The sequence below is a fragment of the Leptonychotes weddellii genome, chromosome 13 (assembly GCF_054177405.1).
Source record: "Leptonychotes weddellii isolate Sample4059 chromosome 13, ASM5417740v2, whole genome shotgun sequence".
Lineage (NCBI taxonomy): Eukaryota > Metazoa > Chordata > Mammalia > Carnivora > Phocidae > Leptonychotes > Leptonychotes weddellii.
The window spans coordinates 66977640-67001700 of NC_138381.1; the positions used below are offsets into that span (position 1 = coordinate 66977640).

Sequence of the window (24061 nt, forward strand, 5' to 3'; positions counted from 1 at the left end):
TTTTTTTTTTAAAGATTTTATTTATTTATTTGAGACAGAGAGAATGAGAGAGAGAGAGCACATGAGAGGGGGGAGGGTCAGAGGCAGAAGCAGGCTCCCTGCCGAGCAGGGAGCCTGATGCGGGACTCGATCCAGGGACTCCAGGATCATGACCTGAGCCGAAGGCAGTCGCTTAACCAACTGAGCCACCCAGGCGCCCACCAGTCGTGCAGGTCTTAAAACTTAGTACTTTTTCAGAATTTTAGCTACTCTGGGATCTTTTGCATTTCCACATAAATTTAGATTTAGCTGGTCATCTTCTACAAAAAAAAAAAATGCTGCTGGAATTTTGTAGGTATTGTGGATCTACAGATCATTTGGGGAAGAATGGCTCTCCTAATATTCTTGTTCAGGGACCTGGAATGTTTCTCCATTTACTTAGATCTTTACTTTTTCTTAGTAATTCTTTGTAATTTTCAGTGTACAAGGCTTGCACTTCTTTTGTTAAGTACGTCATTCTTTTTGATATTCCTAAGTATTTCGTTCTTTTTGGATGTAATTTTTGATGGAATTTTTTTCTTGGTTTCATTTTGGATTTTTCGTTGCTGAGTATGTAGAACTTGCCATTGATTTTTGTACATTGATCTGGTATCCTGTGGCTTTGATGAACTCATTTATTGTGCTAATCGTTTTTTTTATACAGACTCCATAGGTTTTTCTACACACAGGATAATGTCTGCAGATAAAGACAATTTTGTTTCTTCTTTTCAAATCTGAATGCCTTTAATTTTTCCTCCTCCTTCTTCCCCCTCCCCTTTATTGTATAGGATAGAACCTCCAGTACAGTGTTGAATAGAAAGTGAAAAGAGCACACATCCTTCTTTGCTTTGTTCCTGATCTTAAGGGGAAAACATTTAATTGTTTACCATTAAGTACAGTGTTAGCTGTAGGTTTTTCATAAATGCCCTTTATCAGTGAGGAAACTTCCTCCTGTTTCTAGTTTGTGTAGAGTTTTTATCATGAATGAATTTTGTCATATATTTTCATGCATTTATTGAGCTAGTCATGTGGCTTTTATCCATTGTTCTATTAATATGGTATATTATTATTTTTTATTTTTTTAAAGATTTTATTTATTTTTGAGAGAGAGAGAGCACAAGCAAGGGGAGGGGCAGAAGGAGAAGCAGACTCCCCACTGAGCAGAGAGCTCGATGTGGGACTCGATCCCAGGACTGTGGGATCATGACCTGAGCCAAAGGCAGACGCTTAACTGACTGAACCACCCAGGCGCCCCTAGGTATATTAATTTTTTAATGTTGAACCAACTTCGTATTCCTGGGGTAAATCTCACCTCATGATATATAACTCTTCTAAATGTTGCTCATATTTTGTTAAAGATTTTTGTGTCTATATTCATGAGGGATATTGGTCTGTACTGTTCTTGTTACCAGTCGTCTTATGACTTTGGTACCTGGATAATATTGGCCTCATTGAATGAGTTGGGAAGTGTTTCCTCCTCTTTCATTTTCCTGAAAAGACTGTGTTAGAATTGTATTATTTCTTCTTTAAATATTTGTTAGAGTTTATCTGTCTAAAGCCAGGCTTTCCATTGTGGGAGGCTTTTTTTGGTTTTGTTTTTTTCCTACTTGGTTCAGTACTTTATTCCTTCTTCTTTCTTTCCTTTTTTTTTTTTTTTTATTAGTAGGGGTTTTTTTTAAACAGCTTTGTGGAGATATACATAGATAAAATTCTCCTATGTAAAGTGCACAATTCAGTGGTTTTAGTATATTTACAAAATTGTGCAACTATCACCAATTTTAGAACAATTTTATCATCCCAAAGGAAACCTTGTATCCATTGGCAGTCATTCCCCCTTTGCCTTCTCCCTTGCTCTAGGCAACCACTAATCTATTTTCTGTCTCTATATAGATCTGCCTATTCTGGAAATTTCCATTTAAGTAGAATCATCCAATACATGGCCTTTTGTGACCGTCTTCTTTCACTTAGCATAATGTTCTTAAAGTTTATTCATGTTATAGCATGTGTTGGTACTTCATTCCTTTTTATTGCCCAATATATTGTTTATCCATGCATCAGTTGATAGACAGGTTTGTTTCCACATTTGGGCTGCTGTGAACATTCATGTACAAGTTTGTGTTGGGACATAAGTTTTCATTTCTCTTGAGTAGATACCAGGACTGGAATTGCAGGGATCTATTTTGCAACTCTATTTTTAACATTTTGAGAAACTGCCACTGTTTTTCAAAGCAGCTGCATCATTTTACATTCCTACTGGCAATGTATGAGGTTCCAATTTCTGTTATTATCTTTTGATTATAGATACTGTGTTCTGTTTTGGTGGATACGAAATGGTATCTCACTGTGGTTTTGATTTGCATTTCCTTAGTGACTAATGAGGTATTGAGCATCTTTTCATGTGCTTATTTACCATATGTGTGTCTTCTTTAGTGAAGAGTGTCTATTCATATCTTTTGCCCATTTTAAAATTATATCACCTTCTTATTGTTGTTTGAGAATTCTTTATATATTATGGGTACAAGTCCTTTATCAGATAAATGCTTGCAAAGAGTTTCTCTTAGCCCGTGGGTTTGTCTTTTCACTTTCTGTTTACAATTTTTTTATTTTCCTAATAGATCGAGATAAAATGTCACTCTTTAGCAACAATTTTTGTCATGAAACTCTTACATTGTCTGATGTTAGTATAACCATTCCAACTCTCTTACAGTTGCACGTGGGAAGATTTTTAATTACCAATTTTATCTCTTCTTCTAAGTCTACTTGGATTTTCTATTTCTTCTTGAGTCAGTTTTGGTAATTTGTGTCTTTCTAGGATTTGTGTATCTTTTCTAAATGATCTCATTTGTTGGCATCAGTTTGTTCATATTGTTCATATATAATTCATTTAATTTTTATTGATCGGTAGTGAGTGATGTTCCTTCTTCAATTTTTTCTTGTAGTCATTTGTATCTTTGGTCTTTTTTTTTCCCCCCTTGGTCAGCCTAGCTAAAGGCTTTTCAATTTTGTTGATCTTTTCAAAGAAACAACTTTTGGTTTCATTAATTTTTCTTTATTTTTTTTTTCTATTTTCTGATTTCATTGATCTCCACTCTAATTTTTATTATTCCTTCCATCTGCTTGCTTTGGGTTTAGTTTGTGCTTCTTTTCATAGTTCCTTAAGGTGGAAGCTGAAGTTATTGATCTGAAACCTTTCTTCTTTTTTAACATAGGTAATTCAGGCTGCAAATTTCTCTCTAAGCATTGCTTTAACTTCATCCCATAAATTTTGTTATGCTGTATTTCATTTCATTCAATTCAAGATATTTTCTAACTTCCTTGGTGATTTTTCTTTGACTCATGGATTCTTTATAAGTGTGTTGCTTACTTTCCTACTATTTGGGGATATTTCAAAATTCTCTCTGTTGAAAGGAATTTTAAGAGCCTAATTCAATTCCATTGTCGTCAGAGACATACTTTTTATTATTTCAGTCCTTTTAAATTTGAGACTTGTTTTATGGCCTAACATATGATCTGTCCTGAAGAATGTTCCATGTGCAGTTGGAAAAATCAACCTACAACAGAAGGTTGAGAGCAGGAAGTGACATAATCTGGTTTGTGTTTTAGAAATATTGTTCTGGGTTCTGTATGAGAAATAGCTTGTTGGGTAAGAGGGAAAAGTGAAATAAGGGAAACTAGGAGAGTGTTGGCCTAGTACAGGCAAGAAATGATGATGGCCTTACCTTGGCTAATAGTGGTGGAGTGAAATGTCAGTGGATTTAGGACAAGATTGCTGATAGAATGGATAGTATGTGTGAGAGAGAGGAGTCAAGGAAGACTCCAAGGTTTATGGTCTAAACAACTGGATCCAGTAATGATGCCATTTCTGAGATGGAAAGCTCAATAAAAGAAGCAGACTTTTCATGGAAACATGATATTACAAAGCTTAGTCAAGAGACTGATGTTGATTCTGTTTCTCTTCCCACTGTTTAATTTGGGGCAAGAAACTTAACCTCTGTAGACCCCTGTCTGGAAAATTGTTATTTCATTAATTATGAGTATTACTATGATTTATAATGATAGTAGTGTCATTTATTCTGACTTGTAATGCTGTCTCTCTTTAAGCTTTCCAGAGGGAATTGTAAGTATATTTTAGTAGTAGAAACAAAGTTCCACATCTTTTTCTTTTTGAGTATTTAGTGAACAAGCAATACTGCAGTTACTGCTTTGGTAGGTCAAAACTTGTCAAATATTGGCAGTTTTATGTAGTTCAACCTGACAGATTCTTTTTAGCACTTAGGATCATGTAGGGGCTTTATGTATGCCTCTTCTCAAAAATATGTCTTTGTGATAACAGAAGTGAAATTTGAAGTAGTCAATGAGGTAAAACTAGTAGCAAAGTAATTTCCTTAATTCTTGCTTTCAAATAAACGTGAGATAGCTGGATGAAGAACTGGCCTGTGACTTATTTGGACATAGATTCCTTGATGAAAATATTTACAGAGAGTTCTTCATTGAGACCCTGTGGGTTCTGAATGATACTTCCCAGTCTATATGCTGTCTGACTCCTACCATTTGGGTTTTCTACAGTTGAGATGCTTTTTAATTGTTGTGAGTTGACTTCTGTTACCTACTGTGAGGGGTTGGGTGGAGATGTGTGATTTTTGTTGGTTATTGTAATCTTTTTACTGTGACATTGACTGAATTAAAAAATGTGATGAAGATGAAGAAAACAGCTAATATTTTACTGAGCATTTATGTGACGGTGCTAAGTGGCTTTACATAAAGTCAAATCATTTCATCCTTATATTAATTCAACAAGATAGATACCGTTACTCCCATTTTATAAATGAGGAAACTGGGCCCAAAAATGTTAAGTAGTCAAGTGTAATAAGTGATGGAGCTGGGATTTAAGTATTTTATTACTGCTGGCTACTGAGAACAGTAACAAAATCTCAAATCTGAACCAAATAAATTGATCTGGTAGTAAAGTCAGAAGGAATGAGAAGCTTTCTTATAAACCTCTTTTTGGGGTTGCCTGGGTGGCTCAGTTGGTAAAGTGACTGCCCTCGGCTCAGGTCATGATCCCAGAGCCCTGGGATCGAGTTGCGCATCGGTCTTTCTGCTCAGTGGAGAGCCTGCTTCTCCCTCTCCCTCTGCCTCTCTCTCCTGCTTGTGCTCTCCTGCTCTGTCAAATAAATAAATAAAATCTTAAAAAATAATAATAAATAAACCTCTTTTTGGTGAATTTTTTTTTCTTCAGCAGTGGTCTTTAGGCCTTACTGTGCATGAAAATCACCTGGGAAAGATTGCTTCACTAGGCTTAGGATGGGGGCCCAATGCCCGAGCCTGTTCAGGTGGCGTGCATGACAGACTTTGTGCAGATTCTTTCCTGACTTTCTAAGTCGTTCTTAATTGCTGGTAGCATTTTCAGGGCCCATTCATTGATAGGTTGTTTACCCTTTACAAATCTATTTGAAACTCTCCTGAAGTTCTCAAGAGTTTTTCCCTTTTGCTAAAAAGAAAAAAAATTCCCCTCCAGTCTTATTCTTTTTTTTTTTTTTTTTAAGATTTTATTTGAGAGCATGCTAGAGAGAGAGAGTGCACAAGCATGAGCAGTGGGGAGGGGCAGAGAAGAAGCAGACTCCCGCAAAGCAGGGAGCCCAGTGTGAGGCCCAAGGCAGACAATTAACCAATCAAGCCACCCAGGCACCACTCCAGTCTTTATTCTTGAGCTGTCCTTGATGGTTTACCACCACCTACTACTGAAATTTTCTCCATTAGCTTCCATGATACACTTTTCATGCTACCCTCCATATAGGACATGCACAAAAAATGTTCCTGAATTTGAATAGAACTGTTTCTATTTTTCCCCCTCCACCACCACCCAACCATATATGTTCATATTCCTCTGAGACCATAAGAATATATTATTTACTCATTTAAATTATCACATTTTATTCAAAGCTGTGAAGACATGGGGGAATATCATAAAATACAGGATAAAAGATTTTTTAATTGTACGGGTTATTTCTCACCAGGCTTTCACGTTTTTAAGTACAGAAGGAAAAACTATACTGTGTAAAACTAGATTCTAAAAGCCAAAGCAAATCCTCAATTTAGGAACCCTTATGTTTGCCATCCCTTGGCTGAGCTTTGCTAGATTTCCTATATTACTTAAACTGACACCTGTCTCTCCTCAGTCTTTTTTTTTTTTTTTTTTAAAGATTTTATTTATTTATTTGACAGAGAGAGAGAGAGCGAGAGCAGGAACACAAGCAGGGGAGTGGGAGAGGGAGAAGCGGGCTTCCCGCCGAGCAGGGAGCCCGATATGGGACTCGATCCCAGGACCCTGGGATCATGACCTGAGCCGAAGGCAGACGCTTAACGACTGAGCCACCCAGGCGCCCTGTCTCTCCTCAGTCTTTCCAGTTGCTCAGAAAAAAATAGCATAATTACTCATTTAATCATTATGTCCCCGAAAAGTTTGACAAACTATAGAAGAGCATTAACAGTGAGTGAGACAGAGAGAGAACAAACCTCTAACCACAGCTCTTTATACTTGAGTTCTGTCCTGTCAGGAATCATAGACAAAAAAATAACAGGTTTGAATAGATCTAAAAGAAAATCAAAAGGAAGATATACTTTATATCCTATCTCTCTAAATAGATAATTATTTAATATATATTTATCTATAATCCCTATATAAAGTTGCTATATGAAGGAAGAACGGAACTTCTGTAACTGGAGGGTAACTACTACCTTTTTTAAGACAAGCACTTACCTGTGCTTTATTTAATGGCAAACTCAATTTATTTGCTTATACCCAAACCTACTCTAGGAAGACAATGTCATCAAGTTAATGAGACTGCAGAGAATATAAGAAATGCACTTTCTATGATTGTGTTGCCTTTCACACTAAATGTGTATCGTTGTAAAGTCAGACCAGGTTAATAGAAACAAATTCCATCATGGTCCACGGTGTCATGACGTGTGTTGATCACACAGTGGTGCGGCATGTGACATGTTATCTTTTGAACTGCTCTTGTAGCCACCTCTTAACCTGTCCTACCTTCAGAAAACATTATATACAGAAATCTGAATTTATTAGGGAATGGTTATGGACATTGTAATGTATGTGGACAAGTTCCTTGATATATTTAACAATTCCATCAACTCTTTTTAAAATGTTCCATTTATAAAAAAAAAACAAAACACTGAATTTTCTAGGAACACACATTTAGCTTAAATCCAATTCAACCATGTAGTGTTTACCTTGACCAAGTGAATTCCCCTCTTCATTGCACCTGCTTCTAATATTAGAATGATCAGAAAACATGGTATTCTTAAAATATTAAGATAAAAAATTCCAATTTGCCTTTCTTCTCCAGTACTCAGTGTCCTCCGTTATCAGAATCCAAATGAATGAACAAGTATAACTCAGTAAATATGTTCTCAGCTCCATTTTGCTTCCTGCAGTTGTTTATTTTTGCTCTGCCCTGTTCAAAAGGATTTCAGACCATTTGCTAGGGTTTGCCAACTTGTGATGAGATAAGGTAAATCAAAATGGGGCCAAAGAAAAGAAGAAGTATGGGTGGAGACAGCCAAAAATAATTCTAAAAATGCAAACCATATTGGCCAATACCTTTATTACTACTGGTGGTCCACAAATAGCACAGTAAGCTTTCTAGCAGCCAACTTTCAGAAGAAAAAAAGAAAACCTTTTTAGTGCCCTTGAATAAAAAGAACCTAGTTGTTAAGGTGAATTACAACTGTTGTTGGTCTTAAGATCAGACAGACCTTTATCCTGAAGATCCTCAAAAAGAGGTTACAACTTTAAGTTTCATAGCGTTTCATAATAAGCATTCAAATGTTTGTTGAATGAATTACAGTACCCTTCAAAATCAGCGATTGAAGGTCATTTCATGAAAATACATTTCAGCAAAAGTAATTTTGCCAAAATTAGAGGCACATAGCCAGCAGCAGAAAGTTGTCCAGATAGCTAGCTTACTCTGGTCTAACATTATATTTTAGAATATCTGGAGAAATGAATGGTTTGTTCGTTCTTCAAGTGATTATTTCTGAATATTGATCTCTTGATAAATGTTGGCAGCAGTCCAGACATGTACTCTGTTGCCAGCTGAATACAGACCTCTTTGTCTTAACAGTGCTCAGAGCACATTTGTATTTTCATCAGAACTAAGGAACCTAAAAAGGCCTATGATAAGCCTGTATTTCCCCTTGTTCTGGGCAAGCAGTGGAAATTCCCACAGCCCTAGGACTTTCTTCAGAAAATCCTTTATAATCCAGTCCAGTACATAAAGACATGAGTAGCTGATTTCCTAAAGTTCTGTTCCTTGCAGCTGAATTAGTTTTAGTTTGAAAAGATTTAGAGCAAATACAACCAGATTTCCACCTCAGCCAAAATAAAATCTTATTGAAGCACTCAGAGAACATTAAAACACTTCCTCATGTAGTTAGTGTCTGTGATATATTACTTGTGAAATGTACATCAAAGTGACCCCAAAAAGGCACACTTAGGATTTTCACTTATTCACTAATTTAAATTTGAAGAACATTGATCAGTTGTTCTTTCTGACACTAATTAGCTGGCAGGCTCAGTTGTCAGTTGAACCCTTCCCAGTTCAAAATAAAACAGCAGGATATATGCAGTTCATCCAAAAATGATATCAGGTCAAGTTAACTCAAGGAGAAATACTGTGTAGGTTTTTTGTTTTGTTTTGTTTTTTTAATGAGGAAAAAGTAGTATGTATTGATGTAAAAACACATCCTTGGAATACTAGCCAATGAAAAATTAATTTGTGAAATAATAGTATATTAATCCTCATTTTTTAAAAAGCAATTGTACACCAAATGCATAGATCTCTGGAGATAGAGATTTGGGGAGTCTGTTATTTTGTACCTTTTTCTACTGTTTGAGTTTTTTAGTAATCATTATATTTTTTCAAAAAAAAAAAATAGAAGTTCGTTTGTTTTGGAAGGGTTGATACTATAGTCAGGGCAGGGCGTATAGTGAGAACCTTCGTTTCTTTACCGTGTAGGGATAATAATAGAGCATCTTCATATTAGTTTGCTACAACTGCCATAACAGAGTAACACAGACTAGCTAACTTTAAAAACATGTATTTCAGGAGGCCAGAAGTCCAAGATCAAGGTGTCAGCCAGAGTTGGTTTCATTCTGAAACAGCTTATACGATCTGAAGAGAAACCAGAGTATAGGTTGCTGTCTTCACATGTAGATGGTGCCCTTCACGTGGTCTTCTCTCACATGTATGCATGTGCCTGGGGTGACTGTCTCTCTCTGTCCTAATCTCTTCCTCTTATAAAGATATCAGTCAAATTGGATTAGGGTCCACCCTTTCCACCCCCATTTTAATTTAATTACCTCTTTAAATGCTCTTTCTCCAAATACAGTCAACATTACTAATTATAGTTATTCTGTGAAACAAAAGAAATCTTTCCTGTAAAGCAGCTAGCATAATGCCTAACAGGAAAAGCCCAATAAAGGTTAACTATTATCATTATTTTAACCCTTAGGAAGTTTTCAGTTGCTTAGTCAGAAGACCATCTCTTTTACTTGGATTCTTAGTAGTAGATTCTTCATGTAGGTTCTTTGCTAGCATCAATAATTAGAAATTTGTATGCCTCCTATAGCTTGACCCATAACTATTTTCTCTTCAGTCATAGGTGATGAGAAGGCAACTAAAAATAGCAAGTAATATGCTGTAATTTAGATGGCTCTTTCTGCGATGGTAGGTGGTTGTGATGAAATAGCCACAGCTCAGGTCTTTCTGTGAGTGTTTAAACAAGATTTCAGTAACTCAGACTTGCTGTTAAGCAATACAATTTGGCTGGATTCTAGTGATAACACTATGATGAATTAATGTGTGTTATTGTATAGTAATAACAATGAGATTGTGATGGGATGGGGAGGTGGGGAGTTAAGTCTTTTATGAAGATGGAATAAACTCTTCTAGGTCCAGCCAAGCAATTTCATATCTGTAGAGTTAATAAAGATTACCAAGTAAGGCGGGATAAAGGCCCATAATTCTGCTCAGGAGGCAGCAAAGACTATTTAAACAGCTTAAGTTGGCTGTCACTTGTGCAGTATGGGTAACTGTTACTGGACCCCTGTCACAGTGGCCTGGAATCTGCTAAACCTAGGTTGTCCATTGATCTTGTTTTGTAAAGCTACAATACATAAATTTCCTGTTTGAGCCAATATGTGGGGCCCCACAACCTCATTTAACCAGATTTCTGTTTTGTGGAGTAGTGACCCATGGTCTGATGATCAGGCAGTGCTTGATTTTAGCTAAGCTTATTTGTGGCAATAAGAAATTCAGAGTAAGCTTCAAATCATATAACATGCTTGCTTACCCCCACCCCCACCTTGGTGTACCTCATTAGCTTATCTAAAGATTTCCTGTCCCTGCAACAGTTCTTATCAAACTAGGTTCTAAGAAAACGTTACAGCTAAAACTGGTTTTAAGTTAATCACAATCTACTGGTATTTGAAAAGAAGGGAAATCCTTCCTTGCCTTAAAAAAGCCAGAATAGTCTTAAATAGTCCTTAGTTAATAACAAATTGAACTGTAGTTAGGTATCACCCCTAAGCCTATCCGACAGTACTCTCAGCAACCAGTCTCATTTACCCAATGTTAGGACAAAGGCTCTGTAACAACTGTGCCTAGGGTCAAACCAGGGATGACTGGAACTTTCCAGTCCAGACATCATTATAATGGCCAGCAGAAAGCATAGGAAAAGCTAAGAATGTGTAATAGCCAGCCCCAGTGGTTGAGATGTGGGTTAACAATTTCTGTAAATGTACCACGCTGTCTCCAAGATTCTGAGAAGCAGAGTAGGCATAACAAATGTTGTGTTGTTGTTGTTGTTGTTGTTCCATTCATAAGTGAACTTGAAAAATGTGATTTAAATTAATACAGGTCTTCTCCAAAGCATGCCCACAGGGAAGATGGTCTTCATATTCCTATGGCTCCAGATAGGTCCTCATGAATTACATCACCAGTTTTAGAGTTTAACTCTCCACAGATGATTAGCTCTTCCACGAGAAACATGAATTAAAGTTTAAAAACCATAGAAATGAAACCATGTGCTGAAAACTAGGACAGGTGTCTTAGCAGGAGAAATATTTGCAAAACATTGTATCTAGTTTGTTGTGGAACTAATCAAAGTTGACAGGGTTGAGTTTGTCCCAGGAGCCAGTCACTGTAGCAATGACTAGGGCTGACTGAGGTGAGAACAGCTAGTATACTTTCTAATCTCTGTTAAAGTGTCTTCTTCTGATTGCTGGAGAAATAGAAGTCCCCAATATTTTAGATATAAGATGAATGTTCTAAAATACAGGGCTTTTTTTTTTTTTTTTTAATTATAAACTCCCAGGAAGGCCAACACATCAGGGCCCTGACCATATTCAGAAGAGTAGTGTTATCCATGTTTTAAAGGGTGTCTACCACATCTGTATAAATATCCATCCTTTGGTCTTATTGGAAAATCTGTGAACTGTTAGGGCTGCCCTTCGAGTGCAACAGTTTGTTAAACAGCTAATTAGCCAAGTTTATAGGGGATCAGTCAGTTAATATTCCACGGGCTTTTCTGGGCAGGTCGCCAATTCTAACTGAAGACATAACCAGTTGCCGGCTTCTCCAGCACCAGTAACAGGTAAGGGAGTTTTAGACAGTGGTTGATAGAACATGAAGCCAAATGGCAGAGTCAAGCTATTATAGTAGAGGGTCAAATTTCTTGGATCTAGCAGATTTGGAGTCCTAAGGGTAGGAAGCTATGAAGTGAAGAGCATTATCAGTAGGACCTGAGCCTCATAGTTTGGTTAAGATTCCCTTCCAGGGAGAATTCTGACCTCTCCTGAAGAGAGGGATAAAACTCAACAATGTTCCAGTACCCCCAAGGACTTATAAACAGTATGAATAAGAAATGAAAGGAGACCTCTCCTTCACTTCAAAATCTGCTCAGTTTGGGACCTGAATATTTAAAAGAACTACCTAGAAGCACTTCTACTTCCAGCCAAGATGAAGTAACAGGAACTGGATTTACCATCTCGCCTGAAATAATGATTGTCTGGAATACTGTTCATCAGACAACAGAGGACAGTAATCCTGAGAGATGGTAAACTATTTTTCTAGCTTTCTTAAGATAGTGCTCTCTGCCCCCATGCCCCCAAAAAAGTTGAATTGATAGCAATAGAGAGTAGAATAGTAGTACCAGATACTGGAGGATTAGGAGAAAGAGGAGAGATTGATCAAAGAGTACAAACTTTCAGGTATAAGATGAAATAAGTTCTGGCAACCTAATGTACATTGTGGTGACTATAGTTAATGTATTTCTATACTTAAAATTTGCTTAGAGAGTAGATCTCAGGTGTCTGACCATGAGAAAAAGAGGTAATTATGGGAGGCAGTGGATATGCTAATTAGTTTTATTGTGGTAATCATTTCACAGTGTATTCATATATCAAAACATCATGTTGTATACCATAAATGTGTACAATTTTTACTATTCAAAAACAAAATTAAGAAAAAGGGAAAACAGGGCGCCTGGGTGGCTCAGTCGTTAAGCATCTGCCTTCAGCTCAGGTCATGATCCCAGGGTCCTGGGATTGAGCTCCGCATCAGACTCCCTGCTCAATGGGAAGCCTGCTTCTCCCTCTCCCACTCCCCCTGCTTGTGTTCCTGCTCTCTCTATCTCCCTCTGTCAAATAAATAAAATCTTTTAAAAAGAAAAAAGGGAAAACATTAAAGACAACTTCTAGGTCATGGTGCAGGGAGAAACATCCCCTGCCTCAAGGAGACAGAGCTGAGAGTCCAGAAAGCCTGAGGCAGCCAGAGGTAATAGGACAGAGTGTGAAAGACAGAAAACCCCAGAGATCTGCAGGTGCACCCCTTGAGCATTCATCAGAATATTGATCAGTGCATGCATATGAGGAAATTACCTAAAGCTAAGGAAAAAATAATGTGAAAGGATTAGAAGCAGAGTACGTACTCCCATCAGCCAGATTGGAAAACCTTACGATTCACGTGGCATTGGGTAGAGTACTCTCTAGAAAGGTCTTGCCTCAGTTGGTAGAGAGTAATTACCCTAAATTGAGCACTGCCTAATAAATTGTAAAAGCAATACCTGAACACATACCATGTCTAAGTAACTAACAGCATCCCAGAACAAAGCTCAAGAAGATTTGTGGGAATATAAAAATACTGAGACAAAGTAAAACTCACAATGTCTGGCATACAAGCAGAGATGACCAGGCAGCAGCAAAGAAGAAGGAAAACATGACCAATGATGAGGCAAATAATCGATCAAAACTAACCCAGAACTGACACATATGTTGGAATTAGCAGAGAAGTACATCAAAACTGGTATTATATTCATCTCTACAAAAAGTTAGGTAGATACATGGAAGATATTCTAAAATACCCAAAATTAAGCCTCTGGAGGTGAAAACAACAACATCTGAGATCAAAAATACACTGAATGGGCACTCAGTGGCAGCCACTGCTCAGACAAGACACTGCTTGCTCATGCATCTCACTCTGCGTCCCTGTAACCATGTCTCACAAACACGATATGGCTGAGATTGAGAAATTGAATAAGTCAAAATTGAAGAAGATAGAAATGCAAGAGAAGAATTACCCTCAAAAGAAACAACAGAAGAAGCAAGCAGGCAAATCGTAATGTGAGGCATGTACTGCCGATATGCACTGTACATTCCACAAGCATTACGTACTTATTTTACTGCTTCTAGCTGTTTAACTTTATAAGATGCAGAGAGTTTGGATCAAGTTTAAATGACTGCTGCCCATTTTCACATCAGAGAATCGAGGACTACTGACAACAAAGGTCACATACCTCTCCCATCTGCCTGGCTGGCTGCCAGGAAAGGAAAAGAACCTGCATACTGCTGAAGGAAGAAGCTGGGTGGGACAACAGTGAAATCTAGAGAAAATCCAAGCTGTTCTAAGGTGTCCCGCAGTCTATAAAATGCTGTGTAATCAGAGTGTCATTTTTTTTTTTTGTTCAAATGATTTTAATTATTGGAATGCACAATTTTTTAAATATGTAAATAAAAAAGTTTTAAAACCTGAAAAAAGTACACTGCATGGGATTAACAACCATTAGACATTACAGAAGAAAGGATTAGTGAACTTGAAGGCACAGTGACAGAAAATATCCAAAATGAAATACAGAAAAGAGGGGAAAAAATGTTCTTAATGGAAAGAGTGTCTTTGACCTATAAACATCAAAGAACAACCCCAGTGGGTTAATATATGGGCAGAGTCCCTGCAAGAGAGAAGAAAGGGAAGGAAAGAAAAAACCTTGAAGAATTAATGGCCAAAATTTTTCCAAACTTGAAGAAAACTATAACCCACAGATCTAAGAAACTTAATAAATCCAGAGCACAAAAAACATAAAGAAGACTACTCCAAGGCACATCATAATCAAGTCACTCAAAAGCAGTCAAAGAAGAGAAAATTCAAAAAGGAGCCAGGGGTCGGTGGGGATGGGTGTGGGCAGAAGAACATGTTACATAGAGAGGAACAAAGATAAGGATAAACACCATATTTCTCATTGAAAATAATGTGAGAAGACAGTGGAACAACAGCTTTAAAATACAGAAAGGAAAAACTATCAACATAAAATTCTGTGTTGACAAATTCTTTTGGCAAAAAATCTTTCAAAAATGAAGGCAAAATAAAGGTGTTTTCAGATACACAAAACCACTTTGCCCTATAAGAAATGTGAAAGGAGGGGCGCCTGGGTGGCTCAGTCGTTCAGTGTCTGCCTTCGGCTCAGATCATGATCCCAGGGTCCAGGGATCGAGCCCTGCATCGGCTTCCTGCTTAGCGGGGAGCCTGCTTCTCCCTCTCTCACTTCCCCTGCTTGTGTTCCCTCTCTCGCTGTGTCTCTCTGTCAAATAAAAGATAAAATCTTTAAAGAAAGAAAGAAAGATAGAAATGTGAAAGGAAATACTTCAAGCAGATTAAAAATGGTAACCACTGGAAATCTGGATCTACACAAAGGAATAAAGATCACCAGGAATTGTAACAATATTAATAAATATAAAAAGACTATTTTCTTATTATTTAAAACTTTTTAGAATATAACTGTATAAACAAAAATAACAGTATATTGTACAGTTTATAGCATAACATGTAAAAGTAAAATGCATGGTAATAGTACAAAGGTTCAGAGTAATAAATGTACACTGTTGTCAGGTTTTTATACTATACATGAAGTACTATAATATAACTTGAAGGTACACTGTATTGGTTAAGATGTTAAATGCTCAGTGACCACTAAAATAAAAGAGCCTGGGTGGCTCGGTTAAGCGACTGCCTTCAGCTCAGGTCATGATCCTGGAGTCCCTGGATCGAGTCCCGCATCAGGCTCCCTGCTCAGCAAGGAGTCTGCTTCTCCCTCTGACCCTCCTCCCTCTCATGCTCTCTATCATTCTCTCTCTCTCAATAAATAAATAAAAATCTTTAAAAAAAAATAAATAAAAATAAAAGAACAAGAATTACAGATAATAAGACAACAAAAGAGATAAAAGATAATCATTTAAATACTGTTAATCCTAGGGCACCTGTGTGGCTCAGTCGGTTAAGTGGCTGACTCTTGACTTTGGCTCAATTCATGATCTTCAGGGTCCTGGGATTGAGCCCCACATCCAGCTCCATGCTCAGCAGGGAGTCTGCTTGAGGATTTCTCTCCCTCTCCCTCTGCCCCTCCCTGATTGTGCTCTCTCTAAATAAATAAATCTTTAAAAAAAGAAAAAACTATTAATACAAAAGAAGTCAGGTAAAGGGGAACAACAAAAAAAGATAGGACAGACAGCAACGCGATAGTCTCAAACTTAATCACAACAATAATCATGTTAAATGAAATTGGCCTAAGCACAGCAATCAAAATACAACAGTTGTCAGATTGAATTAAAAAGCAAAATCCAATTATATGGAGCTTACAAAAAGTACATTACAGATAATGAAGCTAGAAAAAGATTTAAAGTAAAAGACTGGGAAAAGATATACCTTATATTCATCAAAAGAAAGCTGGAGTTAATTATATTAATATCAGACAAAGTAGCTTTCAGAGCAAGGAATATTACTACAGACAAGGTTATTTCATAATGATAAAGTGATCAATTAACAAGACATAATAATCCTAAATGTTTATGCATCACATAAAATCTTCAAAATACATGAAGCAAAAACTGATAACAGACTTCAAGGAGAAATAAAACAAATTCACAGATATAGCTGAAGATTTCAGGACCTCTCTCTTAGTACTTGATAAAACAAGTTGTCAGAAAATCAGCAAAGATATAGTGGCTTGAACAGTATTCTGAACCAACTTGACCTGATATTCGTAGAACACTCATCTGACAGGAGAATATGTATTATTCTCAAGTGCACATGGAACATTTACCAAGATAGAACATATTTTGGGACATAATACAAGTCTCAATAAGTGGATACAAGGCATAAAAAGTATGATCTCTGATCTCTGTTAGTTAACTGGGCCTGCCATAACAAAATACCACAGACTGGATGGCATTAAACAACAGAAATTTATTTTTTCATAGTCCCAGGAGGCTGGAAATCCAAGGTCAGGGTGCCAGCATGGTTGGGTTTTGGTGAGCACTCTTCCTGGCCTGCAGACAGCCAACTTCTTGATGCATGCTTACATGGTTTTTCCTTGGTGTGTGCACACCCAGGAGAGAGGGAGCAAGCTCTCTGGTATCTCTTCTTAGAAGGATACTAATTCCATCATGAGGACCCCACCCTCATGATCACAGCAGAATTACATCCCAAAGACCCAGTCACCAAATAACCATCATATTGAGAGTTAGGGCTTCAACAAATGAACTTTTTTGTGGGGTGGTGGAGGGGAGTTGACACAAACAGTCAGTCCCTAACAGATCACAATGGAATCAAATTAGAAATCAGTAATAGAGGTCTAGAAAATTCCCAGATATTTGGAAACAAAAATAACACTTCCATGCATCAAAAAAGAAGCAGAAAAATGGAAAATACATTGAATTAAGAGAAAGTGAAAACACGCTAAATTTATGGGATGCTGCAAAAGCAATACTTAGGGGAGGAATTACACCTCTAAATGCCTAGGTTAGAATAGAAGAAAAAGGTATCAATGATCTAAACTTTAATCTTAAACTAGGCGGGAGGAGAGCAAATTAAACTCAATTTAGTAAATAGGCAAAAGGTAAGAATAAAGATCAAAGCCAAAATAAGTGAAATATTTTCTCTAGGGGTAGAGAGAAATTCGTGAAACCAAAAGCTGATTTTTAAAGACCAATAAAAGTGGTAACCTCTGGCCAGACTAATCAGGAAAAAGAGAAGCCATAAAAACAGTATCAGGGGGACGCCTGGGTGGCTCAGTCGGTTAAGTGACTGCCTTCAGCTCAGGTCATGATCCCAGGGTCCTGGGATCGAATCCCGCAGCGGGCTCCTTGCTCAGCAGGGAGCCTGCTTCTCCCTCTGCCTGCAGCTCTCCCTTCTTGTACTCTCGCTCACTCTCTCTCGCCTATGCTCTCTCTCTCTCTAGTAAATAAAAAAAAACTTAAAAACAAAACAGTATCAGGAATGAGAGAGGTGGTATAACTAGAGCCTCCAGGTATTAAAACGATAATAAGGGACCACTGTCAACAACTTTATGCCAGTAAATTTGATGACTTAGATGAAATGGACCAATTCTTTCAAAGACACAATTTGCTAAAGCTCACTCAAGAAGAAATCAATAACCTGAATAGCCCTATATTTATTAAAGAAATTGAAAATGTCAGACTGTTTTCCAGAGTGTCTGCATCAATTTACATTCTCACCAGCAATGTCCTTGCTTGACACTTGGTTATTATCTGATTTTCTGGTTATAGCCCTCCTCGTAGGTGTGAAGTGCTAGCTCATTCTGTTTGGATTTGTATTTCCCTGACATTAATGATGTGAAAAATCTTTTTGTATGTTTATTGGCATCCATTTGCATATCTTTTCATTTGCATATCTTTTTATTTGCATATCTTCTTTGGAGAAGTATTTATTCAGATTCTTTGCTTATTGTTAATTGGGTTGTCTTTTTATTGAATTGTAGGAGTTCTTACATGTTCTGAATACAAGGCCCTTATCAGACATAATAGCAGATATTTTCTCCCATCCTGTGGGTTGGGACTTTTTTGATTGTGTCCTTTGAAGAACAAGATTTTTATGTTGATGAAGTCCAGTTTACCAATTTTTGGCTGTGTCTTTGGCATCATGTATAAGAATCCACTGCCAAATCCAAGATCATGAAGATTTAGCCCTATGTTTCATCTAAGAATTTTATAGTTTTAGCTCCTATAAATAGAATTCAGTTCCTCATTGCACTCCCACATATTAAGTGCTCATGTGGCTATGTCTACCCAGTGTAGATATAGAATGTTTCCATCATTGCAGGAAGTGCTTTAGGACACAAACAGTTTAATATAGTTGAAGATGAGCTAAGGACTTGAACAGTTAGTTTACCAAAAAAGAAAGAAATGAGTGAACTCACGTACACAAAATTGTTTAGTAGTTAAAGAATGCAAAATTAGAACAGAGATTGCATTGTTAGTTCCCCAAATGGACAGTGACTACTTCCTTCAGGTCTTGACTTAGAAATCACACCAGTGAGGCCTTCCCAACCCACCGTATTTAAAATTTCAAACTTAGTCTTTTCATTTCCTGCATTTTCTCATTAGCTGGTACCATTAATATACATCTAACTTACTTTTCTTGTTTATTGTCAGTGTCCTCCCTCTTGGAATGTACAATCCATGAAAGCCCGTTTTATGCACTATTTTTTGTCTCTCCATTATGTAGAACAGTCCTATATAGAGTAAAAACTGAAGTATATGTTGTTGTTAAATGAAAGCTGACAAGGTGTAGAGAAAAAAAATGTTCTCATACACTGCTATCAGAGAGCAAATTGGTACAACCTTCTTGGAAGCAGTTGTGTAGTACGTTAAAGTCTCAAAATTGTGCTTGCCCTTTGACCTGACTTTTCTCTTTCTAGATATTTATCATAAGGAAGTAATTAAGGATGTGCACAGAGATATTGCTGGAAGATTCAGCCACAATGGAATGCTTTTATCTGCAGTCAGGAGAACTCTTGAACTGACATATTAGAAGGAATGTAGATTGCTTTTCAAAATGTGGCTATAAGAACTGTTTTGCAGAGTTGTTCAAAAGAGCCTCTCCTATTGTTCCTAATGCCCTAGCATATTAAAATATAGTCTCATTACTGACTTTTTGGACCTACTTTCTTTCAAAATTAAAACTTACATAATTTTTTCCACAGGTCCCTTAATATGGACTTTGAAAATCAAGATAAAGAGAAAGACAATAGCAGTTCTTCTGGGTCTTTCAATGGCAACAGCACCAATAATAGTAAGGAATTTTATATCAATTAACTTTAATGCATGTAGTGGTCTTAATTAGATTCTTTCTATAACCCCAGTTAATTTACTGGGTTTAAGGATTTATGTTTGGTTATAATAATAAAATCTAATCTGTATTGGCATAATTTGTAAAAATTCTTATGTTCTGAATCTAAACCATTGATTTCTTGTGTACTGCTTTTAACTCATGCCTAAAAGCTTGCTGCTAAGATTATTTTCTTAAAAACAAGTAGGATTGATAGGTATCTGCCTGCTTATGATTTCATTTAAATCCTTTGGTGAGGTCAATAATTTTGTAAGTGTTGATCACAAATTCATTCAGGGACTCTTTGAAGATAGTTACTTCAAGTACTTGTAAAACTAAGTATTGTGACAACCTCTTCTGGTATTAAAGATTTTATAAGAATGCTTGCTTTATGAAATAAGTTAATCTGAGAAAAACAAGTATTATATTATCTCACTGATATGTGGAATTTGAGAAACAAGACAGAGGATCATAGGGGAAGGGAGGGAAAAATGAAACAAGACAAAACCAGAGAGGGAGACAAACCATAAGAGACTCTTAATCTCAGGAAACAAACTGAGGGTTGCTGGAGTGGAGGGGGTGGGAGGGATGGAGTGGCTGGGTGATGGACATTGGGGAGGGTATATGCTATGGTGAGCGCTGTGAATTGTATAAGACTGATGAATCACAGGGGCGCCTGGGTGGCTCAGTCGGCTAAGCGGCTGCCTTCGGCTCAGGTCATGATCCCAGGGTCCTGGGATCGAGCCCCGCATTGGGTTCCCTGCTCAGCGGGAAGCCTGCTTCTCCCTCTCCCTCTGCCTGCCACTCTGCCTACTTGTGCTGTCTATCTCTCTGTCAAATAAATAAATAAAATCTTTAAAAAAAAAAAAAAGTGATGAATCACAGACCTGTACCCCTGAAACAAATAATACATTATATCTTAATAAAAATAATAAACCTAGCTCAAAAAAAAAGGAATGCTTGCTTTATAAGAAATAGAAGTGTGCTAGATGGCAAATGTTTTGCAGCATTGTTTATAATGGCCAAAAAGTAGAAACACAACTCAGAGATCAATAAACTAGTTGATGGATAAACAAAATATGGCCTATCCATACAATGAAATACTATTCAGCATTAAAGAGAATGAAGTACGGATACATGTACATTGCTACAACATGTATGAACCTCAAAACATTATGTTAAGAAGCCAGACAGGAAAGACTACATATTGTGTGAGTCCACTTACATGAAATTTCCAAAAAGGCAAATATGGAGAGACAGAGAGTGGATTTGTAGTTGCCTGGCAAGTATTAGACACTTAAGATGGGTAAATTTTGCCGTATGTATATTGTGCCTCAATAGAGTTATAGAAAATGGTGATGCTTATTATAAGGGGAATTGAATTATAAATAAGGAGACTTGATTTGATAATCAAGAGCTTGATACTGGGTTCCTACCATGCAATTTATTAGATACATATTTTTTGGATATTCTTTTTTTTTTTTTTTTTTTTATTTGAGACAGAGAATGAGATAGAGCATGAGAGGGGGAGGGTCAGAGGGAGAAGCAGGCTCCCTGCCGAGCAGGGAGCCCGATGCGGGACTCGATCCCGGGACTCCAGGATCATGACCTGAGCCGAAGGCAGTCGCTTAACCGACTGAGCCACCCAGGCGCCCATTTTTTGGATATTCTGTTAGATATTTTGAAAGCTGAAAAAGCACAAGAGCTGGTACCCAAGCTATCACTAGGCAGTGTGGCCAAAACACTTTGTAAGGCATTAATAAAGTACTAAGACAGAGATAGTAAATACCACTTCCGTCCCTGAAATAAGAACTTTCTCCCACAGACCCTTACCATAGCCTCAGAGTACTTCTGAACAAGCATCTAATGTCACTAGATCAGAGTAAGCACTTGAGATGAACTCATTTGACATCCATGTACACAGAGAGTAAAAAGAAAGGCAAGTCAGGGTGAGCCACCATAGGTCAATTTAATAATTGACCCATCCCAGAGAAGGTGAGTTTGACCTGAAATTTGAAACAGTGAACTTGGATTGCTGGAGAAGTCAATCTGGGTGGGAAGAGCATATGATAACAGACACAGAGAGAATGAGCATGACTTACAGGACAGCCTCAAGTTACCACCCTAATGGGGAAGAGATACTGAGGATCCAATGTAAAGTTAGAATACTGATGGAGAATTTTAGAAGTTAAATTGAAAAGAGATCACTCAGTTTCTCTAATTACTACCCTTCCCGCCAAATTATACTTGCCTAGTTTTCACCCAGTTAAATGTGTTCGCTGTCCCCAGGAGTGTAAAGTGGGCATTACAAATAGAATCATTTAAATATGAGTCTTTTCTTAAACTTATGACACAGATCCTTGTATGAGGTGTAAAATACCATACTTGTAACTTACGAGGAACCAGGTAAAACCCAGTGTCAATTCCTGATTTTAAGGTTAAATGATTATATAGCATTTATCTTCTATCAACATTTTAGGCCAAATCACTTTATACAACTTAAACTCCTTTACAAGTCCTGTGTTATGTAGTATATATGCAAATGATGTATTTAAACCAGATTATAAATCCATTGTACATTGAATCACAGAAACCTAAGAGAAGTGGACACTGTGTGTCTAAGTACAGTTTTATCCTCAAATAAATGATTAGGTCAGTCCGTACAGTGGAAGCAAGTTACATGGTGACATCAGTTTCATTTCTCACCACTGACTTCTGAAGAGTAGTAGATGTGGTTTTTTTTTTTTAAGATTTTGTTTATTTTTATTTATTTGACAGAGAGAGAGAAACAGCATGAGAGGGGAGGGGATAGGGTCAGAGGGAGAAGCAGGCTCCCCGCTGAGCCGGGAGCCAGATGTGGGACTCGATCCCAGGACTCCGGGATCATGACCTTGAGCCGAAGGCAGTCGCTTAACAAACTGAGCCACCCAGGCGCCCGAGTAGTAGATGTTTGTTTAAATTGTCGTTTTCTTAAATCTACCTCCTTTGTTGTGCTAAATTATCCTCACAGATGTATTTCCTCGGTGCCTCATCTGGGCTATGGATACCAGAAGGGATAGACACAGATTAGGAGAGAATACAGTCCACTACCACATAATCAGGAAAAACACAATGAAAGAAATGGCTGTTGCGGCAAGGCCGGCCAATACTTGATCATGGAGCATGACACCATTCCAGATTGAAGGGACAGCATGGAAAATGGGGTACATTTATCAAAATCAAAGAAATAATAACAGCCAGAAAGATGAACAGAGAAACGCAAGAGACTGTGTTAGGTGCTAAAGAGATTGAAGTCCTGAATGATAACAATGTAGAAGAATTATGGGGAACTTCTCAGGAAAGGAAGGTATGAGTTTAGTGTTCAGATTTTGGCAAGAGTGTTCTGAACTGATTGAAGGAGAAAGTGTAAATAGGTAGAAGTTGTTTTTAAAGGTTGCAAAATTTAAAAAATAGAAATAAAGGTTGCAGTTGCCTACTCCCAAAATAAGAATCAAGGAATTTGTGAAAAAGACAAAAAATGAGTGACAGTTACCTAAACAGCATGGATGCTGCTCACAATGTTGGGCTTTAAAAGAAGCCAAACACACAAAAATACATGCTACTGTAATTCAGTGTATGAAATAAGCTCAAAAAATAGGCAAAATAAATATTAGTATTAGGATGTGCACTTGAGTAGAAAACATATAAAACAGAGAAAAGAAAGTATCATAAAAGCTAGGATAGTAGTTCCCTTTGGGGAAAAGAATAGGGACTGGGAGGGGCACAAGAAAGACTTCTGGGCTTGGCAGGGTTGTTTCCTGACCTGGGTGGTATTAACTGATTGACTGAACTCTACATTTTTGTTTTATGTACTTTGCTGTATGCTTGTTGTGTTTTACAATAAAAAGGGTTAGAAAGTGGGGAAGAGGGAGTGCCCTCTAGGTCTTCTCTGATTTTTGTGAACCTGGCTCTAAATCCTGTCTCATCCCTGTATCTGCCCCAAAAAATTCTATAAAGAGATTTTTCCTCTGGCACACCAGTCCTTCATTTATTTAATCAGTATTAAGTGGGTTTAAAAAAAGGACAACTCCCACCCTTACCCCCAATATCTGACATCTTGAAGTCCTTTACCAGGCTTCCCACATAATTTATCTGAACTGTGAAGATTGTACAGAGTTTTGAAGCCCTCATGTTACGTACTGTGTAATAGGTGCTCAGTAAATAGTGAAAATTTCAGCATGCTTCTTTCATGGAGGTACAAAATCGGTAACTTTCTTAGTGATTATCAGTAATAATGCTGGTGTATATTGTTCAGTATCTATTTCATGACCCTATATTTAGCCTGTAGCCTTGTTCACTAAATGCTAAAAATAATTTCTCTGTACATAATTTTTTCCATCACCATGCCTGTTTTTTTTTTTTTTTTGCGACTGCCCTCCATCTCTTGGCAGCTTCTTGCTATTGTCCTAAAGTACCTTATCTCTAGGGTCCGCCTTGAAGAGAAAACCATGCCTATTTCTTATGTTAATTTTGGCTTTAAAGGTAATGCCAACTGCATTTGAGTAACTTGTCCTAATTATGATGAC

General features: G+C 37.3%; 1 protein-coding gene and 1 long non-coding RNA gene across 2 annotated transcripts in view; both read left to right on the forward strand.

Moving 5' to 3' along the window:
* The window catches only part of LOC145716839 (uncharacterized), a 6268-nt gene extending 2149 nt beyond the window's left edge, over window positions 1-4119 (forward strand). The window contains exon 2 of the long non-coding RNA XR_014139771.1: window positions 213-4119. This is a non-coding gene — a long non-coding RNA (uncharacterized LOC145716839). The remainder of the gene's footprint in view (window positions 1-212) is intronic.
* Window positions 1-24061, forward strand: part of SPPL3 (signal peptide peptidase like 3) — a 134925-nt gene that overhangs the window by 92293 nt on the left and 18571 nt on the right. Inside the window, exon 3 of the mRNA XM_006737782.3 lies at window positions 19372-19460. Coding sequence (XP_006737845.1) covers window positions 19372-19460 — 89 coding nt within the window. The remainder of the gene's footprint in view (window positions 1-19371; window positions 19461-24061) is intronic.